Consider the following 26,925-nt stretch of genomic DNA (forward strand, 5'->3'; position numbering starts at 1 on the left):
TATTTAAATACTATTACAATAGATACAATACAGCACAAATAAGTAAATGTGAATATTTGATTGACTGAGAGTGAAAGCCTCAGAGACCACATAATGTAAAAGCTTTTCAGTAACATTGACAATTCATCCTAGAAACTTTAGCCTACCCTTTTCTTCCAAAGATTTAGTGATATGATGCACTGTTGATCAGTGTCCTAAAAATCTCTCAGCTACTCTGCCTTCTTCTAGCAGACGACCATCTTTAGCTTGATCTAGCAGCTCCTCTGGTGGAGGAGAAATGGGATATAGCTAAGGGGAATAACTCTGGTCAACACTGTAGCACATCTTTATGTTTAATTTATGATTGACATGGAATTAAGTTCAAATCTCTGCATGGCCTTATCTTTTTAATCAGTTTACATTTTATAATCAGTTTTTAATTATTTTGTAACTTCTTTTTATCATACCAGTATATTATTTTTTCTCTTTTACAGTAAATTGAGATTCAAGAATAATCACAAAAACTTCAAAAATTATATTTTTGTAAAGAACGCTTTGCTGGGGAGTAGGAATGCATTAATGTCAATATGATGCAATTACAATGGAGTGTGCACCTATGCCATAGTGCTGACAATGTAAATGTTTGTGTATAGCAAGTATAGCCTTGCTAGGATAATGATGCCTTCTTGTGTATGATCTCAGGTGAAATGGAAAGTGTACCTGACCTACATGAAAGCACTAGGTATTGGGAACCTGGTATTGGGCGTGTCCATGTATGTGTTGTACGAGGCCTTCCAGGTGTGGGGCAAAATCTGGCTGAGTCAGTGGACCGACGACGTCAACCTTGGCAACACCAGCCTTCTGTCCAACAGCACAGAGAGGAGGCAGTACAACGACTACTACATGGGAATATATGGCCTCTTTGGAGTATTACAGGGTTCGTATCAACTGATAGTTTGATGAATACAAGAAATACTTAATCAGAGAGGAGGCAGGACAACGACTACTACATGGGAATATATGGCCTCTTTGGAGTATTACAGGGTTCGTATCAACTGATAGTTTGATGAATACAAGAAATACTTAATCAGAGAGGAGGCAGGACAACGACTACTACATGGGAATAAATGGCCTCTGTGGAGTATAACAGGGTTCGTATCAACTGATAGTTTGATGAATACAAGAAATATTTAATCAGAGAGGAGGCAGGACAACGACTATGACATGGGCGTATATCGCATCTTTGGAGTAGGAAAAATGAAAAATGTAGTCTTTCAGCTTCTGTGGAGGAGGGGACTTAAGGAACAAGATTAGATTTGTATTTGTTTTTATTACCAATGTGCGTTTGGATACGTAGTGTAATATTTCAATATTTATAAATCAAATTAATTGAACAGTTTGCTTGATTTTTTTTTTGCTAACTTGTTAAACACACCCACCCTCGTCATTGAGGGAGAGCAAAGGTTATTGAGGGGTCTAATGCTTTGCATTACCTCAATGATATACTTAAGCTTGTTGCAATCAATTTAGATGAGTGTGTTTCACGGCTTTGTTGGGCAGTCATCGTTGCCCTGAGTAGGATGATAAACTTTTAAAGTGTGTGATAACAAATGCTGATTCGCATCATCATGTTTCTGGCCTAATACCAGATCAACTGCACACACTTCTGACAAAATGGTGTTATTTCAAATAACATTTTTTTAATATTAAGGATTTAACATGTTTCTCTTTTATAGAAATGATAAATGTGAACTTATTTATTTATGGACTTTATGTAAACTGTTCCTGTATATCAAAAATGATATTTATTTGTCAGACAATGTACATTGTATATACAGGTAATTACATCAATATTTTCATGTATTTGAGTGAAGGCAAAAATGTTACCATTCTCGAGAAACTTTTTACTTATCTTTTCCTATGCACAAGATGCCCAGAATATGGTACTGTTTAGAAGGGGAAAAATTGTTATAAACTAAATTTGATGTGAACACCAGAAATTTTGCACCAATTATATAAAGAGAATTTCAAGATTGAGAAATAGTAATAGTAAATGTATGACAAACACTTTTATGAGATGAGTACCGTATTCAACGTTATAAGCACTTCGCTCTAATAAGCGCCCACAGCGATATTTGCTAATAAACTGGCTTGTGGACAATCCCAATTAGCATCCCTTCTGATTGATCAATGTACACATGACTTATTTATTCATGTATACTATGCACCCTTAATAATGGGCAATTAAGTTCTGGAATATATATATCTATCATGTATCTTCTTTTGTGTCATTTCAGGCTGTCAGCATAAACCACGAAATCAAAAATTATTTCAACTCTGTTGTTTTTTTCTCATCAAAATTATATTCTAATAAGAGCCCCCTATTCCTCATTTAGCGCCCTGGGCCCTTATTACGTCGAATACGGTAATGTATTATCAAGTTATTGGGAGATGCATGACTATGAAAAAGATTTGGTTTCTGTTGTTGAAATAATATGTCACATGCTGCCAACAACTCAAATAGTAATCAAAAGAATTGTGTTGGGGGAAGTATAACAGATCACAAACCTCTGTCTATTCACAGCTCTATTTGTCCTTGGCTTCGCTTTCCTTATCCACATCCGATCCGTGCATGCATCCCGCATCCTCCATCACAAGATGCTCACCAATGTCCTCCGAGTTCCCATGTCCTTCTTTGACACCACCCCGATTGGCCGCATCGTGAACAGGTTCTCTCAGGACTGCGACGTCTTGGACAACCAGCTGCCCATCACCATGGAGATCTGGACAGACTTAGCGGCCCGCTTTGCTGCAACGGTGATCGTCATCAGCTACACCACGCCCATCTTCATGGCTCCCCTTGTTCCTCTCTTCATCCTGTTTGTCTTTGTCCAGGTGGGTTGTTTCCCATTGTGGGACATCAGGACCACAGAATCTTGCTTGTGAAATCCGGAGAAGAATAAGTCGCCAGTTATCATGCTTCCCTTAACAACATGGTAGATTTAAAACAGAAAAAGTCGATTGTAACTTCTCTTGTCTTTATAGGGCCACAGTTTTTTGTGCTTGTTCCCAACTGACCACCTCTGTAGCCTGGATAGTGGAAGGTCTGGGATTCGATCCCCAGCCTCGTCATACCAAAAGACGTTAAAAGATGGTACTTTTAATGCGCTCATCATTAAGGGGCTAAAACAAGGAATAGTCCTGCCGGAGTCAGTATAGTGTGTCTGCGTAGGGTATTAATATTATACTGTGGCATGGTATCTCAGTGGTCTATAAAATTGGCATCAGTCCGGACTAGTACAAGCAGCCACACATACACACACATGCATGCACGTTGCTGTATAAGTGCAAGAATCTTGGGACGCAACGTTCAACCCTTTTCACCTCACCTTGTTTCAGACTTCCATGATACTTGTACATTTCAGATCATTAAGATAGATATTACTCCAAATTTAAGTAAACCAAAACAAATTGTTTTAATGATGTACTGAAACATTCTTCCAGAGATTTTACGTGGCCACATCCAGACAGTTAAAGCGGTTGGAGTCCAAGACACGATCCCCCATCTACAGTCAGTTCAGCGAGACACTGTCAGGAGCGAGCGTCATCCGGGCATACAAGGCCCAGGACCGGTTTATCCTGGAATCTGAGTCCAAGGTTGACACCAACAACAGATACCTCTACAGCAGCATCGCAGCGAGCAGGTTAGACTCAGGCATGCCGATCAGAACTAGAATGAAACAATGAAACCGCATCAATTTTAACTTAAAGGACAAGGAAACGATTGTAACCATAAATATTTACTCACATGACAATGCATAATGATAGTTGTGTTTGATTAGCTCATGCCTAAATGCACAGAACAACTTAATTGGATTTTTGTGTCCATTTTATGAAATATTACAAACTACAAATATGTGTTTCTGAATCTGATTGGCTGGTTACTGGTCAGACTCTGAGACCTGGCTGAAAAACGGTCTTTGTGCCTCGATAATGTGGATTGTTGCAAATGTTTTCACCGACTGATTTGCCCAGTCCACAGTCAACGATTTTCATTTTTCATGCCACTGTGTTGCTATTTCGAAAGGAATTGATGTGAGTGCACATGTGCATATCCTGGAAAACATCAAAGCATCAAATTACCAGAAACCAGGTGTTTTTGTCACATGCTAGCCAGGAAAAAAGTTGTGCAAAGTTGAAATAAATGAATAACTATATTCTTTTTTCACTGTTATTAATTCAGCAATATAAACATTGATAATATTTCTGCAACATTCTGTAATGAGACACTTGAAACACATGTTTGTTTGTTTGTTTGGTTGTTTGGTTGTTTGGTTGGTTGGTTGGTTGTTTGGTGGTTAGTTGGTTGGTTGAGTTGGTTGTTGGTTGGTTGTTTGGTTGTTTGGTGGTTGGTTGGCTGGTTGGTTGTTTGGTTGTTTGGTTGGTTGGTTGGTATATTCCAACTAATGAGGGTGCTACATACATAATCGAGTCTGATCTAGACAATCTAGTGGTTGGGTGCTGAAGAACAATTCTGTATGTGTATACTACATTTTGAGCCATATTATGCTTGATAATCATTAACATCCTCAAATCTCCTGTCCAGGTGGGTCGGTGTCCGTATGGAATTCTTGGGGGCAATCATCGTCCTGTTGGCGTCAGTTCTATCAGTGGTCACTCGGGACACAGTGACCGGAGGAGTTGTTGGACTCTCACTGTCATACGCCACAGAGGTCAGTTACAGTAACATACAGTCACAACTCTACTGGACATCTGCTTTATCCATGTGCCCTAATCAGTACCTAATGGCTACACATACATCTTTACCTCCTTCAGTCACTGGCTTGCCTTTCATATTCAGACAAACCATGCTAGATCTTTGCAATGGTGAACTGTATCTGTCCAGACATCTGCAGGAAGTCATGCCAGCCTATCGTGTTCATTTTGACCGTTGTTCCCCCTTCATTACTATATCACTTAATGTTGTGTATGGTGTATGTCTTTGTTTATCTGGGTTGGTCAGGTAGCCCAGTGGTTAAAGCGTTTGCTCGTCACGCTGAAGACCTGGTTTTGATGCCCAATATGGGTACAATATGTGAAGCCCATTTCTGGTGTAGCCGTGACATTGCTGGAATATTGCTAAAAGCAGCGTAAAACCATACTCACTCACTCTTTGTTTATCTGATTTTGTTTTTAGCCCTGCTATGACCCTTACTAATATTTAGGGCATATGGTATTGGATCTTGTCATAGCAAAATGTTTCTTATTGCTGAGACTTTAAGTGAAACTTTCACTGTATTGTGTAGCTTTGTCAAGACCAAATAGATCTAGTGGTGTGAAGAACATCAGTGGCCATAAGAACTTTATTTAATTCTTTTGTAAAAACTCAATGATGTGTATACAAGTTGAGACTCCTTATTAATCGCTCCTTGTTTGTGGTAAACCACATCATCTGTGTTTTCAACATTCTGTCTAGATTCTAGGCGTCATGACATTCCTGACACGGCTGACGTCAGAGGTGGAGACGATGATCGTGTCAGTGGAGAGGATACAGGAGTACACCCAGCTCAAGGAGGAGGTAAAATACTTCACATCCAATTTGAACATTAGAACGTGTCTTCAAGCTAATACGTAGCCATACTGTCATTACCGCTGTCATGTGACATCAGCGTCTGCTCCGAGAGTGGAAGGTTGATGTGGAAGTCATTAAAAGATAGTACTAGTTACCCTACCTGGTGAGGTGAAGGTGAGGTGAAATTAGGTTTAACGTCGCGTCCAAGATTATTGCACTTATATATAGCGGCGTGCATGTACGTGTATGTGTTTGTGTGGCTGCTTGTACTAGTCCGGACTGATGCCGATTTATAGTGCTAGCTCACTGAGATACCATGCCGCAGTTTAACATGAATACCCCACTCAGACACAGTATACTGACTCCGAGCCAACCAGTCCTTGTTTTGGCCCCTTAATGCCGAGCGCCAGACAGGGTAATAACAAGTACCATCTTTTAACGTCTTTTGGTATGGCGCGGCCGGGGATCGAACCCCAGACCTTCCACTCTCCGGGCAGACGCTCTACCACTAGACCACGGAGGCGGTCTACCCCACCTGGTACTCGGCATCAAGGAGCTAAAAAAGGACTGGTCAGGTCAGAGTTAGTATTCTGTGTTGAGTATTCATGTTATACTGCAGCATGGTATCTCAATGGGCTAGCAAATTATAAAACCAGCATAAGTCTGGACTAGTACAAGAAGCCACACACACACATGCATGCACGTCGCGAAAAAGTACACCAATCTTGAATTCGACAATTCCACCTCAGCTCATGTCCGCAGTTATGTCCTGTAGATTTAGATTATCCATACAGTTAGAAATTATCAAGTAAAACAATTCATACAAAGTACACATGTAATAATGACTATACACACACCATGTGACAAATGTGTAACATCATGTGGATTCACACACATGTAATATTGGTTTGGTTTGGTTGGTTTGTTTAATGCACTCAGCGATATTTTACCTACAGTGTATGTATACTTGAGTCTAGACCAGTCAATCCATTGATTGACATCATGTGCATTTATCTAAACGCTGGGATATGATGACATCGATCAGCCAAGTCAAAGAATGGCTTCCATAATATTTTTTGGCTTCCCAAGTTTACTACCTTAGCCCTTGGTCATCCTCTAATATCTTTCAAGTCAGGTTTATTCTTTGGCTTTGGGAAAGATGTGGCTAATTCATCGAAGCTGCAGCCATTAATGGTGCAGAGTTGCATCCCTTAGGCTTGCCATGAAAGTATGCCCATAGGTTCTAATCCCCTGATATAGTTTCTTGGTTTTTCGGCACCATAGTCGTAATTTACTCAGTCATAAGTATAACCTGCAACCGTTGTGCTGAATCCATTGTTATAGCTACCAGAGACAGGAATGTGCCATTGCTACGAGAATCAGTTGTTCCGGTATGGAGTCTTACATGTAGGATGGTATGTTTTCCTAAGGCTCCAGCACATATAGAAGACACAAGGCCTCCACACAACTGGCCTCGTGTAGGAGGGGTGACCTTCGACAGCTACAGCACACGTTACCGACCTGGGATGGACCTCATCCTCAAGGACATCAGTTTCACTGTCAACCCTGGAGAAAAGGTCAGCAACAACTACACTTGCAGTCTTCAAACTGACTTTCAGGACTAAATTAAATTCTTACAAAATGAGATTTATGAACACTATTAAGACCAAGAGACAGGACATTTCAAGTTGACAACATTGGAGACTTTGTAATCTGAAAGTTCAATATTATATACGTAACAACATTTTACACATTTTTGTTGAAAATTTTGATATGCAGTTTATTTCTGTAGATGTAACCCTGTAGAGATTCAGGGACAAAGTTGACCCGTGAATATCTGGGGTAGAATAGGTCTTCAGCAACCCATGTTTGCCCTAAAAGGCGACTATGCTTTTCGCAAAAGGCGACTTATGGGATTGGGCGGTCAGGCTTGCTGACTTGGTTGATGCATATCATCGTATTACAATTGCATTGATCAATGCTCATGATGTCAATAACTGGATTGTCCAGACTAAGTTATTCACAGGCCGCCCGCCGTCTTATAGCTGGACTATTGCTGAGTGTGGCGTTTAACAATAAACAAACAAACAAACAAAACAAACACACAAAGGGGCAAAATCTTGGTCAAAATACCAATGGTTGTCTTATTTGGTCACCATTCAGAATATCCAAAGAAAAAGTTTTCATAATATCTTGTGTATTCCAGGTGGGCATTGTGGGCAGGACAGGTGCGGGGAAGTCATCTCTGACCCTGTCACTGTTTCGGCTGATTGAGGCAGCAGGAGGGCAGATAATGATTGACGGAGTGAGCATCAACTCTCTTGGACTTCATGATCTCAGAGGCAAACTCACAATTCTTCCCCAGGTAAGAAATTATAAATATTTTTTAGACTGTGGCTATTTCAACTCAAACAAACTTGAGGGTTTGGTCCTTTGTGTTTGGTCCTTTGCCATTTGCTTGAATCCATGATAACAAGATTTCACCTAAAGCTGCTGCAGGAAAAATATTATCAGTGCTTGTGACAAAATTATTTTTTTCTTTTCTTTATCCTGTAATTTCTTTCTGACACTGGTCTAATTTCAGGACCCTGTGATATTTACTGGGAGTTTGCGCTCCAACCTTGACCCCTTCAGTGAGTACAGTGACGAGCAGCTGTGGATGGTTCTAGAGCAGGCTCACCTGAAGCAGTTCGTACTGACACTGCCAGACACCATTCACCACGAGTGTGGGGAGGATGGAGAAAACTTCAGGTAAGATTATATATATTTCTGTGACCATTATACTGGGTCTTCATGCCAAACTGTGTGCGTTGTTGATGCACCATGCTCATTGATACAGTGCCCAGACACACCATGTGTGGCCCACTGAGATACCATGCCGCAGTTTAACATTGGTACCCCACTCAGACACATTATACTGACTCCGGGCAGATCAGACCTTGGTTTATATCTTCAATGCCAAGAACCAGGCAGGGTAAACATAAGTATCTTTTGAGGTCAGATGCTCTCTCCACTACAGCACAGAGGCAGCACATGCTCAGTGATATGTAACACGCTCCACAGTGTATTGTACAGATTGCTCCCAAGGATTCACACACCCTAGGGATAACAGTCACCAATCTCACCATGCACAATGCAAAATAATACATGCAGTTGAATAAATAATCAAAAAGAGATAGATATATCTGTTATGACTATCATGTTTCCAGTGTTGGACAGAGATAGCTGGTGTGTCTGGTCCAGAAAAAAGCACCATCTTGCCCGTTACTCACCATTATGACTATCATGTTTCCAGTGTTGGACAGAGACAGCTGGTGTGTCTGGCCCGGACTCTGCTGAGGAACACAAAGATCCTGATTCTTGACGAAGCTACAGCAGCTGTTGACATGGAAACAGATGACCTGATCCAGCAGACCATCAGGTCAGAGTTCAAGGACTGCACCGTGCTGACCATCGCCCACAGGCTCAACACAGTCATGGACTACGACAGGTGATTTATTTGGATTTAGTTAAACTAAATTTATTTTTTGTTTGTCCTGCCATAATGCAAAATCTGTGCATAGCCATCTTAAAATCTCTGGAAATTTTCAGGCTGAATGCATTTTTTGTTTGATTTTATGATCAGTACATACTATATTACATTTATTGATACAATTGTTTTGGTACCCTCGTCATTAAATGAATGCACCATAAAATACCCTGTGTATGTTTACAGGATTCTGGTGCTAGAACAAGGTTGTGTAGTAGAATACGACAGTCCAGGGAATCTCCTGCTGCAACCAAACAGCATCTTCTGCAAAATGGCCAAGGATGCAGGACTTGCACAGTGACGAACATCAGATATTAACTACTACCACTAAGGATGTAGGACAAACACGGGGATATAAATCAGATAAAGATCACCACAAAGGATGCAAGACAAAAACAGGGATATACTTTAGATATAGATCACCACAAAGGATGCAGGACTAAAACAGGGATATACTTCAGATATAGACCACCACAAAGGATGCAGGACAAACACACAGGGATATACATCAGATATAGACCACCACAAAGGATGCAGGATGAACACAGGGATATACATCAGACATATATCAGCACAAAGGATGCAGGACAAACACAGGGATATACATCAGATATAGACCACCACGAATCATGCAGGATGAACACAGTGATGAACATCAGATATAGACCACCATGAATGATGCAGGACAAACACAGTGATGAACATCAGATATAGACTACCACAAAGGATGCAGGTCAAAAACATGGATACACATCAGATATAGACCACCACAAAGGATGCAGGACAAACACAGGGATATACATTAGATATAGACCACCACAAAGGATGCAGGACAAACACAGGGATATACATTAGATATAGATCTTGCCTTTCTGGTTTTCTGGTCTGAATAAGTATCCATAGGAATTAAAACTATTGTTGTCACTGATGGTGACAAATGTTATGACACTTGTTTAAAAACTTTCTGTAAATCAACTCTAGTTATTTAAAACTTTCATTATATATGTGAGTCAGCATGAAATCTATTTGTATGGACAAAATACCAAGGACTTCTAAGGGTAAAATATCTTCAAGGACGCTGAATGTTATGTGATGTTTCAAGGTGATGCACAGTCATGTCCTGAAGTGCCTATATCGATGCTAACTGAAGCAAACAGTTTGGACATGCATTATTACCATGAGGTCGTGCTGTAACTGTCTGCCGGTGGTGAGGAACAGTTCCCCTCATGACACAGCATAGAAGGAAGTCAGCAGATGTTATCAAGCTTGTCATAGATCACTCTGTACACTGCCTTTTGGATGTGATGAATTGTTCTGTGAAAAACCACAACCAGGAACACATGATGAGAATGATGGAAGCAAGATGATATATAGCATTGTCAGTCTTGTCAGATTTTTCTGTTGGTGCTATATGTGGACCTTTTATTGTCCACTCAGTCTCATCAAAATCAGATTTTGTATTCTAATTATATCTGTATATTCAGTGTTTTTGGGATAAAATATATACCAGACCATTTTTTTCTTGTTTTATGGACATAAGGATAAGAATTAAAGGCCTTCGATGACCTAGGCTAATTTACAACAACAGTACCCCAGATTATTATTTCTTTTAAACTTACTGTAGGTTATAGTAATATATGTAGTTTCTGTCCTTAAACGCTCTTGATATCAATAGCGATAACAAGAAAATTCTGCCCCGATTAAAATGGCAGCAGGCTGTAGACATCCAGATGAGATCTCAGTCAAACAACAAGTATATGTGAACACACTGTGCCATTTAGAAAGTGGTCAAATTTAACAAATGGTATATTTGGGATAACACTTTCTCAGTGAATTTACATTTGTCAGAGGGGTACGCAAAGTATGTGATCTAGACTACCAGTGGCTGGACTTTCATTTTTGTGGAAGCCTCGGTGGTTGAGTGGGTAAGTCGCTGACTTTGAGTGCTTGGGATTAGGTGCCTCACTCTGGCAGTGTGGGTTCGAATGAATTCCAGGTGTGACTCAACCCCCCAAAAGTGCTAGAATCTGTACATTACTGAAGTGTGATGTCAAATATAACATTTGTTTCAACTGACACATAATGGGATATATACATCCAGGTGAGATCCGAGGCTTCTGTGCTCTGTAGCGCTTGTTTCGTAGTGTCAGCAGTGCTTGGTTCATAGTGTCAGCAGTGCTCCGTTCATAGTGTCAGTAGTGATGGGTTCCTACTGTCAGCAGTGCTCTGTTTGTAGTGTCAGCAGTGCTTGGTTCATAGTGTCAGCAGTGCTCCGTTCATAGTGTCAGTAGTGATGGGTTCCTACTGTCAGCAGTGCTCGGTTTGTAGTGTCAGCAGTGCTCGGTTCCTAGTGTCAGTAGTGTTGGGTTCCTGGTGTCTGCAGTGCTTGATCTGTAGTGTCTGCAGTGCTCGGTTTGTAGTGTCAGCAGTGATTGGTTCCTAGTGTCAGTAGTGATGGGTTCCTAGTGTCAGCATTGCTCGGTTTGTAGTGTCAGCAGTGCTCGGTTTGTAGTGTCAGCAGTGCTTGGTCTGTAGTGTCAGCAGTGCTCAGTTTGTAGTGTCAGCAGTGCTTGGTCTGTAGTGTCAGCAGTGCTCAGTTTGTAGTGTCAGCAGTGCTTGGTCTGTAGTGTCTTCAGTGCTTGGTCTGTAGTGTCAGCAGTGATGGGTTCCTAGTGTCAGCAGTGCTCGGTTAATATTGTCAGGTGTGCTTGGTCCGTAGTGTCAGCATTGATCAGTTCGTAGTGTCATCAATGATCGGTTGGTGGCATCAGCAGTGCTCGGTACGTGGTGTCAGCAGTTTTTAGTTCGTGGTGTCAGCAGTGTTCCGTTCGTAGTGTCAGCAGTGCTCGGTTAGTGTAAAAAAACAGTGCTCGGTCCGTGCTCGGTTCCCAGTTTCAGCAGTTTTTGGTACGTAGTGTCAGCAGTGCCCCGTCAATTGTGTTAGCAGTGTTTGGTTTCGTAGTGTTGGGAATACTCGGTTCGTAGTGTCAGCGGTACTCGGTTTGCAGTGTCGGTAGTACTTTGTTCCTAGTGTCAGCAGTACTCGGTTCCTAGTGTGAGTCGTACTCGGTTCCTAGTTTCAGCAGTACTCGGCTCGTAGTGACCTAGTGGGAATCTCAAGACACAGTTTACTCTACATTACCTACATATAAACATCTGGCTACTTACATCAATACATACTATATGGGAATTTCAGGATGACAGTCTCTAAATCATTTGGACATTGAGGGCCTTTCGTTTATAGTCGCTTAGACCGGTTTGTCATTGAAACCACACAAAGTAAATTACCTTGGCAATGGGAAATTATTTTCTTTCGAAAAGCTAGTTGACATGCAATGCAATGTACCGTATACATTCCCATAAAAGCCTTATTGATATCTTATGGAATTTAAGGCAGCTCATGAAAACATATAGTCTAATGTGGCCTTTCCCAAGATTTATAAGGGTTTTGTTTATGAGCACGGAGAGCACATTTATAACTTTTCAGGCATCAGCGTATATTGGCCATATATGCCAATTATAAGCTCGGAACACTTCTGTACTTTATGCAGCTGTTGAGCTATATTTACAACTAAATTCACCTCTGGTTTGCGTCAATGGTCTACGGGATAAGTGTAATATTCCTGATAATTTTGTCACCTGAAAGGGAAATTTATAATAAGCACAATATTTTCTGAAATATATATACGCCGTTGTTAGATGCAATGCTGATCCGTTGATGAGACGACACATGCCGCATTACAAATACGTCTTGACTCAAACGCCCTCACCAACCATAAAGAAATTTCTGATCACGATGACATCACTGGAATAAACATAGCAGCAGCATCAACCACCAGTAGAAAAGCAGGATCACTTCATCTGAGATGACACCATCATTAAGGCGCCCACAGCAGCATCCCTGACAACGTCTTTACCATGCTCTACGACTGATCACAGAAGAGGAAAAGAAACACGGGAATAATATGGGTTCATATACGTCATGTGGGTAATATGATCTTTCTTCCCTTTTCTTGAGACACTGTTTCAAACTATTCAAATTCAAAGTGACAGCTTGTCTGGGGGCCGTTTTGGCTTGTCTGGGCGTGGTCCCGTTTGCTACGTCACAATAACCACAATGACCCGACTGTCACCTTAAAACAGAGAGAAGGTTCTTCAGTCCCTTGGAGTCTTTATTCGTGGCAGAGTGAAAGATCTACCACTGAACTCGATGAATATATTGGGACTCAGGCCTTCTGTGTTAGGTACCTAATATTGCAGCTGTAATCTAAATCTGTCAAATGTCTGGTGTATTAATTGCAATTATTTGTTAGTTACAGAGTGCACTGGCAACTTAATAGTCTTTGTAATCCTATTTGGCTGACGATATCAACGTAAGAGGATGGTGCACCCGGCCATGAACAGCATGTAAGTTTGGGGCATAACCCAAGCAGCTTAACAGCATAATGCAGAGAGACTGGTTTGTGACGGTCAGCTAGTGACTAACATTGTGTTCAGCTTTCGCTAGTTAAAATGTTGAGAAAATATAAAACGTATTATTGAAATATGACCATTATGATTATGGATTAATAATATAGTATTCAGAACTATGACAAATGTATAAAACCTGCATTTTACCTGTGCATTTTATGTTTATGGTTTTCAGACAACATCAAGTGTCAGTGAGGGGAGACGTTCAAGGAAGACCAGCAAAGACACTGTCAACCTCAAGTGTTTTACAGGTCCATGACACACATGGTTGAACAAGTTCATCAGGAGTTGATCAATCCTGAATAACGAGAGGGACACCAACAGCAATCAATCCATCTTCCCGAGCTTCTAAAATAGATGGGATAAAGTCCGAGTGGGAGAGACTGTTCCACTTGACCTAGGCGATTAGGTCCGAATGGGAAGAGTGTTCCACCTGATACAGGTGATTAGGTCCGAGTGAGCGGAGTCTGGTCCACCTGACCCAGGCGATTAGGTCCGAGTGGGAGGAGTCTGTTCCACCTAACCCAGGCGATTAGGTCCGAGTGGGAGGAGTCTGGTCCACCTGACCTAGGCGATTAGGTCCGAATGGGAAGAGTGTTTCACCTGATACAGGTGATTAAGTCCGAGTAGAAGGAAACAGGTCCACCTGACCTAGGCGATTAGGTCCGAGTGGGAGGAGTCTGTTCCACCTGACCTAGGCGATTAGGTCCGAGTGGGAGGAGTCTGTTCCACCTGATACAGGTGATAAGGTCCGAATGGGAAGAGTGTTTCACCTGATACAGGTGATTAAGTCCGAGTAGAAGGAATCAGGTCCACCTGACCTAGGCGATTAGGTCCGAGTGGGAGGAGTCTGTTCCACCTGACCTAGGCGATTAGGTCCGAGTGGGAGGAGTCTGTTCCACCTGACCTAGACGATTAGGTCCGAGTGGGAGGAGTCTGTTCCACCTGATACAGGTGATAAGGTCCGACTGGGAGGAGTCTCGTCCACCTGACCAAGGCGATTGGGTCCGAGTGGGAGGAGTCTGTTCCACCTGGCCCAGGTGATTAGATCCGAGTGTTGGAGTCTATTTCACCTGACCCAGGCGATTAGGTACGGCATATTTCTGATCTCAATAATATCCAATAACAGTTATTTATTTTCACAATAAGAGACATCCATAGATGGAATAACATGTCCAGAAACGTTCCACTCGTTCTCGGATTCAAACACTGAACACTGAACATAAAGACTCTTCATTTCCAGAACTGGCTAGAGCGTGCTGAGAACAACATGCACACTTTTAATGTGCAAAATTAACTGCTCGGTGTTGAAGGTACCCAAAGAAGCGAAACGTGGCAACAAACGTACGTCAGTTCTTTGATTAACTCGAAATGCACCATGCCCGGAATAAGCATAAGCAATCGACATCGAGTATCGGGCATTATTGAAGTTGGTGTGACCACACAAGTAGCGGGGGATCTACAGGCTCACCCCACTAAGATCTACAGAGATATTGCCAAGGATTGCCCAAGGATCGGACGCCAACTTGTAACGTCGTTACGTCAAGAAAGGGTTATCACCCGTTCACACTTAAGTAACGCCACCTACCAGCGTTAACTACTGCCAGACAGACAGTTGGAACCCACCACAGACCTGTGTCAGCACACACGATCCACCAGCAACACATCTCAATTGCCGACGTCCATACTTTGGGGCTGCGTTTCCTTTTGAATTGAGTAAACATACATTGTATTCCGAAATTAAATAATGCATCTTATAATACATATTCATGAAGATATCTCCTCGACTTTAAGGTCGTGGTTCACAATTTGCACGTGCATGTCCATGCACGGCTCACAATTTGGATGGTGCATGTTTTGGGAGCCTGATACTCCCACACGTGATGTGTTAAATGTGAACAGCACACAATAATTGTTTAACTATCGGTTGCCGGACAGTTTATTGTTCATCGAAACACAATATCTTCCATTTGGAGATGTTATCTACAGCAGGGCAACACTCATGACTTGCCACAGGCCGGTCGTCGACGTGTCAACACGACAAGCATATACAGTTGGTGCATCTATGGAATCGAAACTACCACATTTATAGCTCGGACAGTTCCTGGGTTGAACCAATTAGTGGTCCAGCGGTGCACCCGGTTTTGTTTCCACGTCACCGTCAGGCACGTCTCGCACGGTGTAGACAGCATCTGAGATTTAGACAAGATTTGAGTAGTACGCTGTTCACAAAAGTCCAGTTTTCATCTGAACAGTCTACAAGGGTCTACAGGCTGAAGCATTACAATTCTTCATGCAGCCAACCATTTTCGATTTTCAAGGTCAAGGTAACCCTTTTTACTCTTAAACGTTGCTTGGTTGAATTTGTCATGTCAGAAAATATATTATTAGACACTAAAATCATGACTATCGGACAATGTTAACTGTGTTTGTGAATTTCAACGACTGCCAAAAGTGAGTTGACCTTTCAACGTTTTTGGCCATAGCTCCCCCATTTAATTTGATATGCACACCGACACAATTTTGAATTTTGACCCCTGTGTGACCTTTGTTGACCCTTCCCCAAAATGCCCGGGATTTTCAACCGGGCAGCCCAAGTCAAAATTGTTCAGCATACATCAGGAAACTCAAAAACACTTTCAAACCTTTGTTTCCATGATTTGGTCACGCGACTTACAGGTTGGTCCTTGACTAAAAGCTGTTTTCAATCATCGAGTGTCTTCAATGCACCGCCGCTGCCTCGCCTGTATCAACGCAAATGGTGGTCACACCCAATATTGACATTGTTCATTGAGTTGTTACACCATCCCTTTCTGGGTTTGTCGATTTGTCTCCTGTTGCAAGGTATGTTTGTTGTCAATAAATTGGTTATGATAAAACATTGATCAGAGGAATGACCAAATGTATTGGTGTTAATTTCAATAACAGAACATTTACACCACTTTATATGAAGAAAATCTACTCTTTACCATTTGCATAATAGGTATTTGACAGGTATTATTATTTTGTCTCACGCATTAACGCTTTTGCATGCTGATACATGCCTATAAACAGAAAGGTGGAAAATAACCATGAGGTATTTACAGGCTGATCCCAGTGAGTGAGTATGGTTTTACGCCGCTTTTAGAAATATTCCAGCAATATCACGGCGGGGGACCAGAAGTGGGCTTCACGCATGAAGTGGATTCGAGATCTGGTCTTCGGCGTGACGAGCGAACGCTTTAACCACTAGGCTATCCCACCGCCTTGCTGATCCCGGAGCCACACAGGAAGGCTAGTCTGCTACCCCTACAGACACGTCTCATCATAAGGATACTATTGGGGAATTGGATTGGATTCACATCCAGACAGGAGCACATTGCTTTTAGTTCGTCATGTGTTCGAAGATGAAGATGTTTCACGTTCCCAAATTCTTTGACGCTCTTCTACCATGCATGAACCCCTTGTCTACTGGACCCTAAAGAACAAAGACAAGCACACTAAAAGCATAAACATGAAACAAACCCCCAAAATCATGCGAGGTTCAATTATTATTCATTTTTCTGATTTCGTCGCCATAGGGCTGATATAATGCCCATATGACGTCATTTTAACTCGCTCATTTGTCTGATTTATACACCAACGTTAGAATGTTAGAATAAAACGGAGAATGTGGTCTATATGGAATATAATGAAATGTTTGAAATGTTGTTAAATTACCTTCAAATAGATTGTGAATGGCAAAATAGTTTTGACGGTCAGCCTTTATTTTCCATATACATACAAACATATGGTGCCATATTGCTAACCAATTAATTTCATCTGGTGCCGTTCAAGTATACTACTCAAAGCAGGTATTTGATTCTATTTAAATCTATACTTGGCATATTATGAAAATCAGTGTAACAATCAAAGATGAAAAAATATCCCTATCGACAGTGGAGTAATATATAAACGATCAAATAGAAAAATATAAATTCTTTTGTTGTGTATTTTTGCTATTGCCATCTGTTTTTTCAATGTAAATTATGATCCATTGTCCGACGACGACTCATAATCTGCGTCGGTCCCCGAGTGCCACGCCCATCGCCAGGTCTCCAACACGTTCTGTTTGACAATGGGCTATGGATATGTCAAACGGTCCGTTGTTTATGACGATTGGGTAGCTCTTGTGTGACATAAACCTGCCGCTCTACCCTTCTCACCCAAAGGTTTCACGAGGAAGCTGAGCTGGGTTGCCCACTTCACACGGAGCACAACATACCACTTCTCCTTAGCTCTTCAAAGTTTGTTCCGTATCTAATCAAACATGGAATGCAGTAAACCCACAGTTGAATTAACGGTTGTCCAATCGTTAACCGGATTACAACTAACGGGGCCAGTCTTGCAAGGGTTGTGTTTATGGTTGTTGTTGTTTTTACGTCGTGATAACAGTTTTTCAAGTAAATACTCCAACTACCTGTTGATTGTACTACTCAGCTGTTTATAGATATAATCAGAGACGTCTTTCTATTTCAATGTACACTTGACATATTATAAGAATCAAATTTGTTTATCAAGGAAAGATAAAAAAATCAATATTAAAAGTGAAGTATAATTTGAGTTTATGTTTTTTGTATTACTTACGAGATTGTATGAACATTGTATGTACACTCTAGTTAATACATGTGGACACTGTTCAGATCAGCAACATGTGTGAACGGTTGCCATGTTCCTGCAGTTACCATGGTAACATCACAGACAAAACACACCAATAATGATATATTGTCCAGAAACATCAATTTAACTGATTATCTAACGTATTTGTATTTAAAGTATTTTATTTGTTTACGAACCCATGAAGATCCGGGATAGAATAGGTCTTCAGCAACCCATGTTTGCCGTAAAAGGCCACTATGCTTGTCGTAAGAGGCGACTAACGGGATCGGGTGGTCAGGATCGCTGACTTGATTGATGCATGTCGTCGATCTCAATTGCGTGGATCGATGCTCATGATATTAATCACTGGATTGTCTGGTCCAGACTCGATTATTTACAGACCGCCGTCATATAGCTGGAATATTGCTGAGTGCGGCGTTAAACAACAAACAAACATTCATATTTGTTCACAGACAAGAATGTACTTGTTAGTAGCATGTTTCTCCAGGATGAAAGAGAAGTACGTTTAATTGCTCTGTCTAAATAATAGTGTTTATTTGTTTACGGGCATGTAGAGCGTAAGAACCTGTAAGTAGCTGAAACTACTTGTGCGACACTTTACAGGCACTCTTTGGGCATGTCTCATTTCCTTCTGTGATACCCGTGAAGATTCCGGGGTAGAATAGGTCTTCAGCAACCCATGCTTGCAGTAAAAGGTGACTATGCTTGTCGTATGAGGCGACTAACGGGATCGGGTGGTCAGACTCGCTGACTTGGTTGATGCATGTCATCGATCCCAATTGCGTGGATCGATGCTCATGATATCAATCACTGGATTGTCTGGTCCAGACTCGATTATTTACAGACCGCCGTCATATAGCTGGAATATTGCTGAGTGCGGCGTTAAACAGCAAACCAACCAACCAACCAACCAATACTTCTGTGACTGCGTCTCTTCAACCTGGTTTGAACTGAACGTACAGATTGCCTTTCTTGTCAGACAACAGAATGTTTTCATTACATTTCACAACTTCAGTGATTTGGTGTCGTCGTGGCGGGGAGAGCAGAAATGTTTTATCACGCATTGTACCCATGTTGGGAATCGAACTCGAGCCTTCGGCATTACGAACGATCACGCTACCCACTTGGTTACAACTTGGACACCAAGGATACAGATATTTCGAATCACCTTCATTGCAATTTTCTCCAGGATGACAGAGGAGGTACAGTGTTTTGTCTAAATACCAGTTTGTAGAAACTGCCAAAATTCAAATCTCTATTTGTCCCACAGCCTATACCATAACTGCCCGGTCGAGCGAGCATGGTTGTTTTTTTCTAAGCCCGGTCGTATAGCTAATACGCAACACTTTCATGCCCGTCGTATCTTGTTTTGCTTGTGTTATCGTCATGCACCCATCGATCGTCGCTTGGTTAATATATCCTCCAAGTATTATACGTCGTAAAACATTCAAAAGTCATTGTTCAGTCTGAAATTGGTCACGATAATAACGTTCAGAGCTGCACACTGCTAAAGCCTGTTTTTGATCATGTAGACACAGGGATTTATGAACACGAGGTCCACGGCGGATGCCTGACATTATTGCCTGTGGTATATCTACCTTTCATTGCCATGACCGTCTCTGACTCAGTTCTGTTTCATGGATAATAATTATTTAATGCGGGTTCACCAAAGACCGTAACGGCACTGACATGTTCAGCTTTATAATTGTATCTCTAATTTTATTTTTCTACTTTCAAGTTATCGATTGTCTTATATGATTTATACGTGCCTTTATACATATATACAGTCTGTTATTTCCCGTTTCCCGTTTTGATGTACAGCATGTCCTTCCTGAGGAGATGGGGTCAGGCACTCAATAATATATCCATTCGCAGATGAACACACACGCGCTCGCGACAGACTTTTGAATTGACTAACTAACAAACTGAACCAGCCATGTTGAATGAACAGTGATATAATGATGGGTATTTTCCTTATGCTTAATTTATTGTGGCGAACACCTGGTGTCATCACTGATTTTCGCCCAAAGGAATCTGTTAAACACCCAATGGAATCTGTTTAACACCCAATGGAATCTGTTTTTCGCCCAATGGAATCTGTTTTACACCCAATGGAATCTGTTGTACACCCAATGGAATCTGATTTACACTCAATGGAATCTGTTTAACACCAAACCGAATCTGATTTACGCCCAGTGGAATCTGTTTTACACCAAATGGAATCTGTTTCTGCAGATAATCGAGACTGGTTATTGTCTGGCGTTGACGTTTTATATTTACAGTTATTGCCAATATTTACTTGATGGCAATAACCACTCGTGTCTACGAACCCTTATACGAAGCATATTTTCGATATGGGTACGAAAGATGTTATTATAGAATTGGTTTTCAGGCGAATTGCAATGTGTTTTTTTTAATACTATCAACCCACTGTCTATCGTTAGGTAGCTTAAATATTGCTGACTGTGGCTTAAACAACATTATGTCGCGTAGTATACTTCACAGGGAGCTGAGAATGAAAATTGAGTGCATACTGATCTATTGACCTGGGTAGCACTTCAGGCTCTGTATTTGTCGCATTATAAATACGCAGAGGCATATTTATTATAATTTTAATTATCAGCAACCCACTGTGCATGGTGGAGTATTGTTGACTATGGCTTTAAACAACATTCACTCACGTGCTATACTGCCCAGGGAGCTGATAATAAAAATCACGTGCATAGTGATCCATTTACCGGGGTAATAATGTAGCACTTTAAGCATGTTTTAGGGTGTGGATTTGGTGCATTATGAATATGCACATTAGTCTCATTTTAATATCAGCAACCCACTGTTCACTGTGAATACTGGAATACTGCTGACGGCGGTGTAAAACAACATCCTCGCACGCGTACAATCAACATCATTACGAAACTAAGTAGGTGGCCCTGAACGCATAATATTGAACAAGGTTGTAAAGATCAAACATTTGACTACGCTTTTATTCGACAAGTACCCGTTTTGCTTGAAACGATACATAAAATATATGGGTCACGTCCGTACTATGCTGTTGGCACTGCCATACAATTTATGATACATAAGTAGGATATTAATGATAGCAATAATAACGTCGTGGTGACTGCAAGACATTGACCAACATTGTGGTTACATAGACAGGACATTGTATGATGTAGGGATACATGCCCCCATGCAGAACCTCGTTAATCCAGACTCGATCTACATTGAAGCGATACGGGTCTAACACATACTGTTACATTATTACATATATGACTCTCCAGGAGAACAAGGGACCTTATGGGTGCTATGATACAGTTGTGCTATGACGTCATAAAGACGTTTGAAGTCAACATACTTCAGTCAAGATCGCCTTGTGTGCGGACTGTACAAACATATCTTATTTATCGTTAGTTCATGATGTAATACAAACATTATTTCAAAACCTTCCTGAAAATGTCTAATTTCATTTCATCTGACATGTCCAAAAACTGCAATTATTACTTGAACAGTTATAAGTTGGAAAATGAGTCCAAATGTTTACATGTATCTCTGTAATAGATAAGAGTTAAAGCTTGTGAAGTGTATTTCTGTGTTCCGAAGATATCATTTTTAAATATAATAAAAAGTAGAAATGTGATTTTTTACCCTTAAGATCCCTTATCTCATTACTGGTCACAGATTTTGTTTGAATTGCCTTAGTTGAGACAATGATGTTTGCTTGATCCGACGAGATGAACAAGTCTTTCTCAGAACGTTGATTCTGTGTTGTTATATTTGATTGTGAAAACATGGCAACATTATGGCGGCGAATCTAAATAAACCCTTACTAATGATAATGTTTACTTATATATGTGTGTTTGTTGAGGTACATTATAGTATGACATCATCAACGCAGTATGACGAGACGTGTTCATGGGTACAATGAATACATTGAACACTTACCGAGTCATGCATGGTAACGCGAGACACTAGTACGTTACATCATGAAATAACACATACACATTCGAACATAGACATGACAGTTCTACTGCCCGTTTCACCTCGTCGTTGGATCATTCTACTGTTTCTTCTGAACACAAGCATCATGGCACTCCGTCTTGTCTACCCTTTCCAACCAGGCGCATCACTGTCTCTTTGTCTAGTTCCACTCTACCCACTTTCCTGACGAATTTAGAAGTCGGCTCAAAAATTGGTCTGGAGTTCTTTGACGAAAGAAGGGATATTGAATGATGTTGAATGTCGTTAATGTCATTCTCCGAACAACTAACGTCATTTTCATAACCGTTGTGAATGCCATCCTCGTGTCCAGATGCTTCAGCAGCATGGGGTGGTTTGGGCGACTGTGTATCACCGAGGCCTTTCTTCTCTTTATCCCCTGTCTTTACAACGCAGGCACCTTTCTCTCCGTTGATGCTCTGACCCGGACTTTGAGAGTCCCCCCGGGCGTTAGGAGTCAGATATCCATCTAACTGTTTAACGCCATGAAGATGTTTCTTTCCCGGATTTGGAAATTCAGCCTCCTGAATCCTTCCACGATTCTTTGAAGAACCATGAGTTTTACCCTGTTGCCTAGGAAAGCTAGGCGAGGCTGTCTCTTGTGTAGGAGATGTTGGTACCAACGATGGCGTTCGTCTACTCTTCCTCAAGGCTGCGAGTTCATCCCGCACTTCCAGCTTCATCAAGTTCATCTTCACCATCCTGCTGTGTTCCTGCTTGTCAAGGCTTCCTAGCCTCTGCTCCTTCTGACCTTCAGACCACTTTGTGAGACGTTCAATACGTCCCCCCTCACATTTGCTCATCCACACTCCCTGGAGGAACCTCCCTCCCGAACCCGATGGTCCAGAGGATGCATTAGAACGTTTAGATTCCATTGCAGCTTTCAGATTATTTAATTGTGCACAGTACAACGAACAGACTCGTTTTGAATTAGAGGGAAAATCCTCATATAATAGAACCGATCAGAATGCAAGCAACAGCATATGTATCCGAATATCCGTTCAAACATACTTCCAGTTGAGTGTGAAAAACAAACGAATATATTTGGCGTCAATGATAAACCCACACCAGAATTCCAAACCGCCTAGACAAGTGCGAAGCACCTGAAACTGTACGATGTTTCCCCTCGCGACGTTCAATGAAGAATGTGTGACCCCAACGTGAATGAAGTCTCAGCTAGAGCGACGGTAAGAAAAACAATTTCAAAACAAAGGTCATATATAACATCAGCAGTAAGACACTCTCTTGGGGTGGCAGGATAATCCGACAAGAGGCTCCTAAATTTGAAAGCTTTAAAAATCAAACAGCAGTGTGGGTCAGATGTCCCCCACAACCTTGGAGGGGAATGTCAACAGGAGACACGCCGGGAGGGTAAGTGGATACCCTGATGACTGAGACGGACCGGGTCCTGGTCGAAACCAGCTAAGAGGGATTAAATAAACTATCACATCTGATAGGTGCAGAATAAATTAACCCCATGATCTTAGGATAGAAGTAAAAGCGAAATGTTTGGGGCTTGAGCCAGGATAAGACTTGGTAAACACGGTTGATCGATAATGCGGTGTTGGAGAAAATACAATGCTCGAGGTGAAAATAGGAAAATATTTGTGTCGGGGTATTGGAAGTGACTTGTTGACGCTCGTTGATTAAATAATATTGCCGTGAAGTGCCTGCATTGTTATCGCGGGTAGCGACAGAGCATTTTATTGGTTTCCGATAATAAATATTACTGATAAAGTGTGATCTAAACATGTACTTGGACGCCCTGATAATCAGAATAAAGTTGTAACCTGTATTTGTTACTGCATGTAAATTAGTACTTGAGTGTAAGGACAGGTCAGTAAAGGCAGTATCGCGCTTTACAGTCGGTGAAATGATATGTGAAGTGATAGAGTTGCATCCTGTTCGCATATTTAGAAGATATTTTATATGTCGAGTGAACTATCAGGTTTTTCTCATCGAGTGACGGGAGAAAAGGAGATATACTGGCGTTGTCACGAGTGAACATATCTCCTTTCCCCCCATCACGAGATGAGGGAAACATGATATTTCACGAGACACATGGGATATCCTATTTATTATATACTTTTGTGTAGTTGCCTATCCGAGGGGTAAATTGTTTCGTTACAGTTGATGTAAGACCTAGAAACGTAAATTCTCCCAACCTAACACACTGGGACGGTTCACCACCTATTGTATTTGCGACTGAAAAAGTAGTTTCATGTTTGCAAAATCGTTAAAAATATAAACAGAAGTGATGGTCACGAAAATTCAGTATCATACATACAGATATGATTATATACAAAATCATTTATAACAAAACATATTCTTGAAAACTACGAGACAGCTGTTGAAAGTGAAAGAATAGACGCTGGTCAGGTAACCAAAATAGCGCTTTGCGAAACCAACAGTCTCGAGCTAAAAGAGACATTTACGACTAATAACGAAACATTTTCATTGGGAAAATCAAGCGATATGAAGCGATATTAACTCCAGAAATACCCATCTGTAATTATTATGCCTTGTCAATGTCAAAAGTCAACAGGTTGTGTACGGGCCAGACACTTACGATAAAGGGAGGCAATTTGAGGGAAGGTGCAGGGTGCGGGGTGCAGGATGACAATAGTTCCATCACTGTCTTATGTTCATAGCAGTGAAATATCAAGTGTTATGTTCAATGCTTTGAAGTATGAAATAAACTTGAATATCTGGTTGTATTCCTGTACCCTACACTCTGCATTCTTCACCCCACAACCCGCATCCTGCATCCCGTACCCCGCATCCTGCACCCCACACCCTGCACCCACACCCCGCATCCTGCAGCCCGTACCCCGCATCCTGCACCCCACACCCTGCACCCACACCCCGCATTCTGCACCCCACACCCCGTATCCTGCAACCCGCACCCCGCATTTTGCACCAACATCCTGCACCCATATCCCGAATTCCGCAACCTGCATCCCACATCCTGCACCCCGCATCCTGCATTCCCACAACCGCATTCTGCACCCTACACCCTACTCCCAACACCCCGCATCCTACACCCCGTACCCCGCATCCTGCCCCTTACCCCGCATCCTGCACCCCACACCCCGAATTCCGCAACCTGCACCTCACATCCCACAACCCAACAACACGCATCCTTCACCCCGCACTCCACACCCCGCATCCTTCCCCCCACAACCCGCATCCTGCATCACGCATCCTGCAACCCACACCCTGCATCCTTCACCCCAAAAGCCGCATCCTGCAACCCACACCCCGCATCCTGCACCCCACACCCTACAACCCGCACCCGCACCCTGTACCCTGCAACCCGCATCCTTCACCCAAACAACCCGCATCCTTCACCCCACACCCCGCATCCTTCACTCCACAACCGGCGTCCAGCAACCCACAACCCGCATCCTGCACCCCACACCCCGCATCCTTCACTCCACAACCCACAACCCGCATCCTGCACCCCAAAATCCGCATCCTGCAACCCACACCCCGCATCCTGCACCCCACACCCTATACCCCGCACCCGCACCCTGCACCCTACAACCCGCATCCTTCACCCAAACAACCCGCATCCTTCACCCCACACCCCGCATCCTTCACTCCACAACCCGCATCCTGCAACCCACAACCCGCATCATGCACCCAACACCCCGCATACTGCAGGTTGAGACTAGAAATACAATGTCACGTTATCCTCTTTGATATCAGTTCTGCTACACTAAAATTTAATCCAAACGTCGACCGACAGTTGTGCTCAACTAAGGAAGACAACTCGCAAGCGGACAGCACCGTCTGACTAATGATGTTTCCAATGATGTAGTTAGGAGCTGAATAATTACATTTCTGAATCACTGGCTCCAATCAATGGACATTGAACCCAGTCCTTAATTAAAGGATTTATTTAATACCAATACTTGTGTCCAAGACAAGGTGTCATTGTACACTCAACTATTAGGCTCCATTCACTGCAGTAGATCGCATGATGGGCCTTCATTGAAGCATAACCACAAATCTAAATTCGACCGAGGTCAATGCCTCTGCTTGCAAATAGAGTTGTGACAAACGGTATATTGAGGCATGACAGTCGCAGTGAATGTCCACATTGCATAAGTCTATAGGTTGGTACATAAGTAGAGATTTGTCGGGGGAAGTAATATATAACCTTTACTTTACTCTCAGTATGAACTCAGTTGACATGTCTAGGGTATCTCAAGTAGCAATAACAGCCTTGATGTAGGACCAGGGTGGCTTTCCTGTTGGCAAACAGCAATCGATACGGTTTAGTCTTGTTTTGCTTATGTTTCCCTACTTAAATGCTTCACAGAATATGAAATGAAACCAGGGGATCTAATAACTTATGGACTCAATCAAGCGTCAACGCTATATGCGCGACTGTGATCATGTGCTGCATGTCACTAGCAGGTGCTCGTATAGTACAACTAGAGACTGGTTCATGCTTTTTGTCAAATACGATGTATATCTCATCGAGTGAAGTCTAAAAGTCATAGGACCGCCTCCGGGGTCTAGTGGTAGAGCGTCCGCCCGGAGAGTGGAAGGTCTGGGGTTCGATCCCAGGCTGTGTCATACCAAAAGACGTTAAAACACGGTACTGGTTGTTACCTAGCTGTCTGTCGCTCGGCATTTAGGGGGTAAAACAAGGACCGGTCGTCTCGGAGTAAGTATACTGTGTCTGAGTCAGCCACACACACACGTGGACGCACGTCGTTGTATAAGTGCA

The 26,925-nt window shown here is 42.0% G+C and overlaps 2 protein-coding genes across 2 annotated transcripts in view; both read left to right on the top strand.

Moving 5' to 3' along the window:
- The window catches only part of LOC139473810 (multidrug resistance-associated protein 1-like), a 45,514-nt gene extending 35,945 nt beyond the window's left edge, over positions 1 to 9,569 (top strand). Inside the window, exons 21-30 of the mRNA XM_071256570.1 lie at positions 682 to 916; positions 2,564 to 2,874; positions 3,484 to 3,683; positions 4,586 to 4,712; positions 5,456 to 5,557; positions 6,982 to 7,128; positions 7,758 to 7,916; positions 8,136 to 8,302; positions 8,847 to 9,041; positions 9,267 to 9,569. Of these exons, the coding sequence (XP_071112671.1) occupies positions 682 to 916; positions 2,564 to 2,874; positions 3,484 to 3,683; positions 4,586 to 4,712; positions 5,456 to 5,557; positions 6,982 to 7,128; positions 7,758 to 7,916; positions 8,136 to 8,302; positions 8,847 to 9,041; positions 9,267 to 9,381 (1,758 nt within the window). The 3' untranslated portion in view covers positions 9,382 to 9,569. The remainder of the gene's footprint in view (positions 1 to 681; positions 917 to 2,563; positions 2,875 to 3,483; positions 3,684 to 4,585; positions 4,713 to 5,455; positions 5,558 to 6,981; positions 7,129 to 7,757; positions 7,917 to 8,135; positions 8,303 to 8,846; positions 9,042 to 9,266) is intronic.
- Positions 9,570 to 23,529: 13,960 nt separating this feature from the next.
- On the top strand, positions 23,530 to 25,983 carry LOC139475231 (uncharacterized). The gene is made up of 2 exons (XM_071258477.1): positions 23,530 to 23,555; positions 25,008 to 25,983. The coding sequence occupies exons 1-2, from the start codon at positions 23,530 to 23,532 to the stop codon at positions 25,981 to 25,983; spliced, it is 1,002 nt and encodes a 333-aa protein (XP_071114578.1).
- Positions 25,984 to 26,925: the final 942 nt, after the last annotated feature.

The sequence above is a fragment of the Haliotis cracherodii genome, unplaced genomic scaffold (assembly GCF_022045235.1).
Source record: "Haliotis cracherodii isolate W230 unplaced genomic scaffold, xgHalCrac1.p SCAF_3, whole genome shotgun sequence".
Classification (NCBI taxonomy): domain Eukaryota; kingdom Metazoa; phylum Mollusca; class Gastropoda; order Lepetellida; family Haliotidae; genus Haliotis; species Haliotis cracherodii.

Coding starts and splice junctions, on each gene's coding strand:
- LOC139475231 (XM_071258477.1), top strand. CDS start 23,530: ATGTCAACAGGAGACACGCCGGGAGG. Junction 23,556..25,007: donor ACAGGAGACACGCCGGGAGG/GTAAGTGGATAC, acceptor CGCATCCTGCAG/CCCGTACCCCGCATCCTGCA.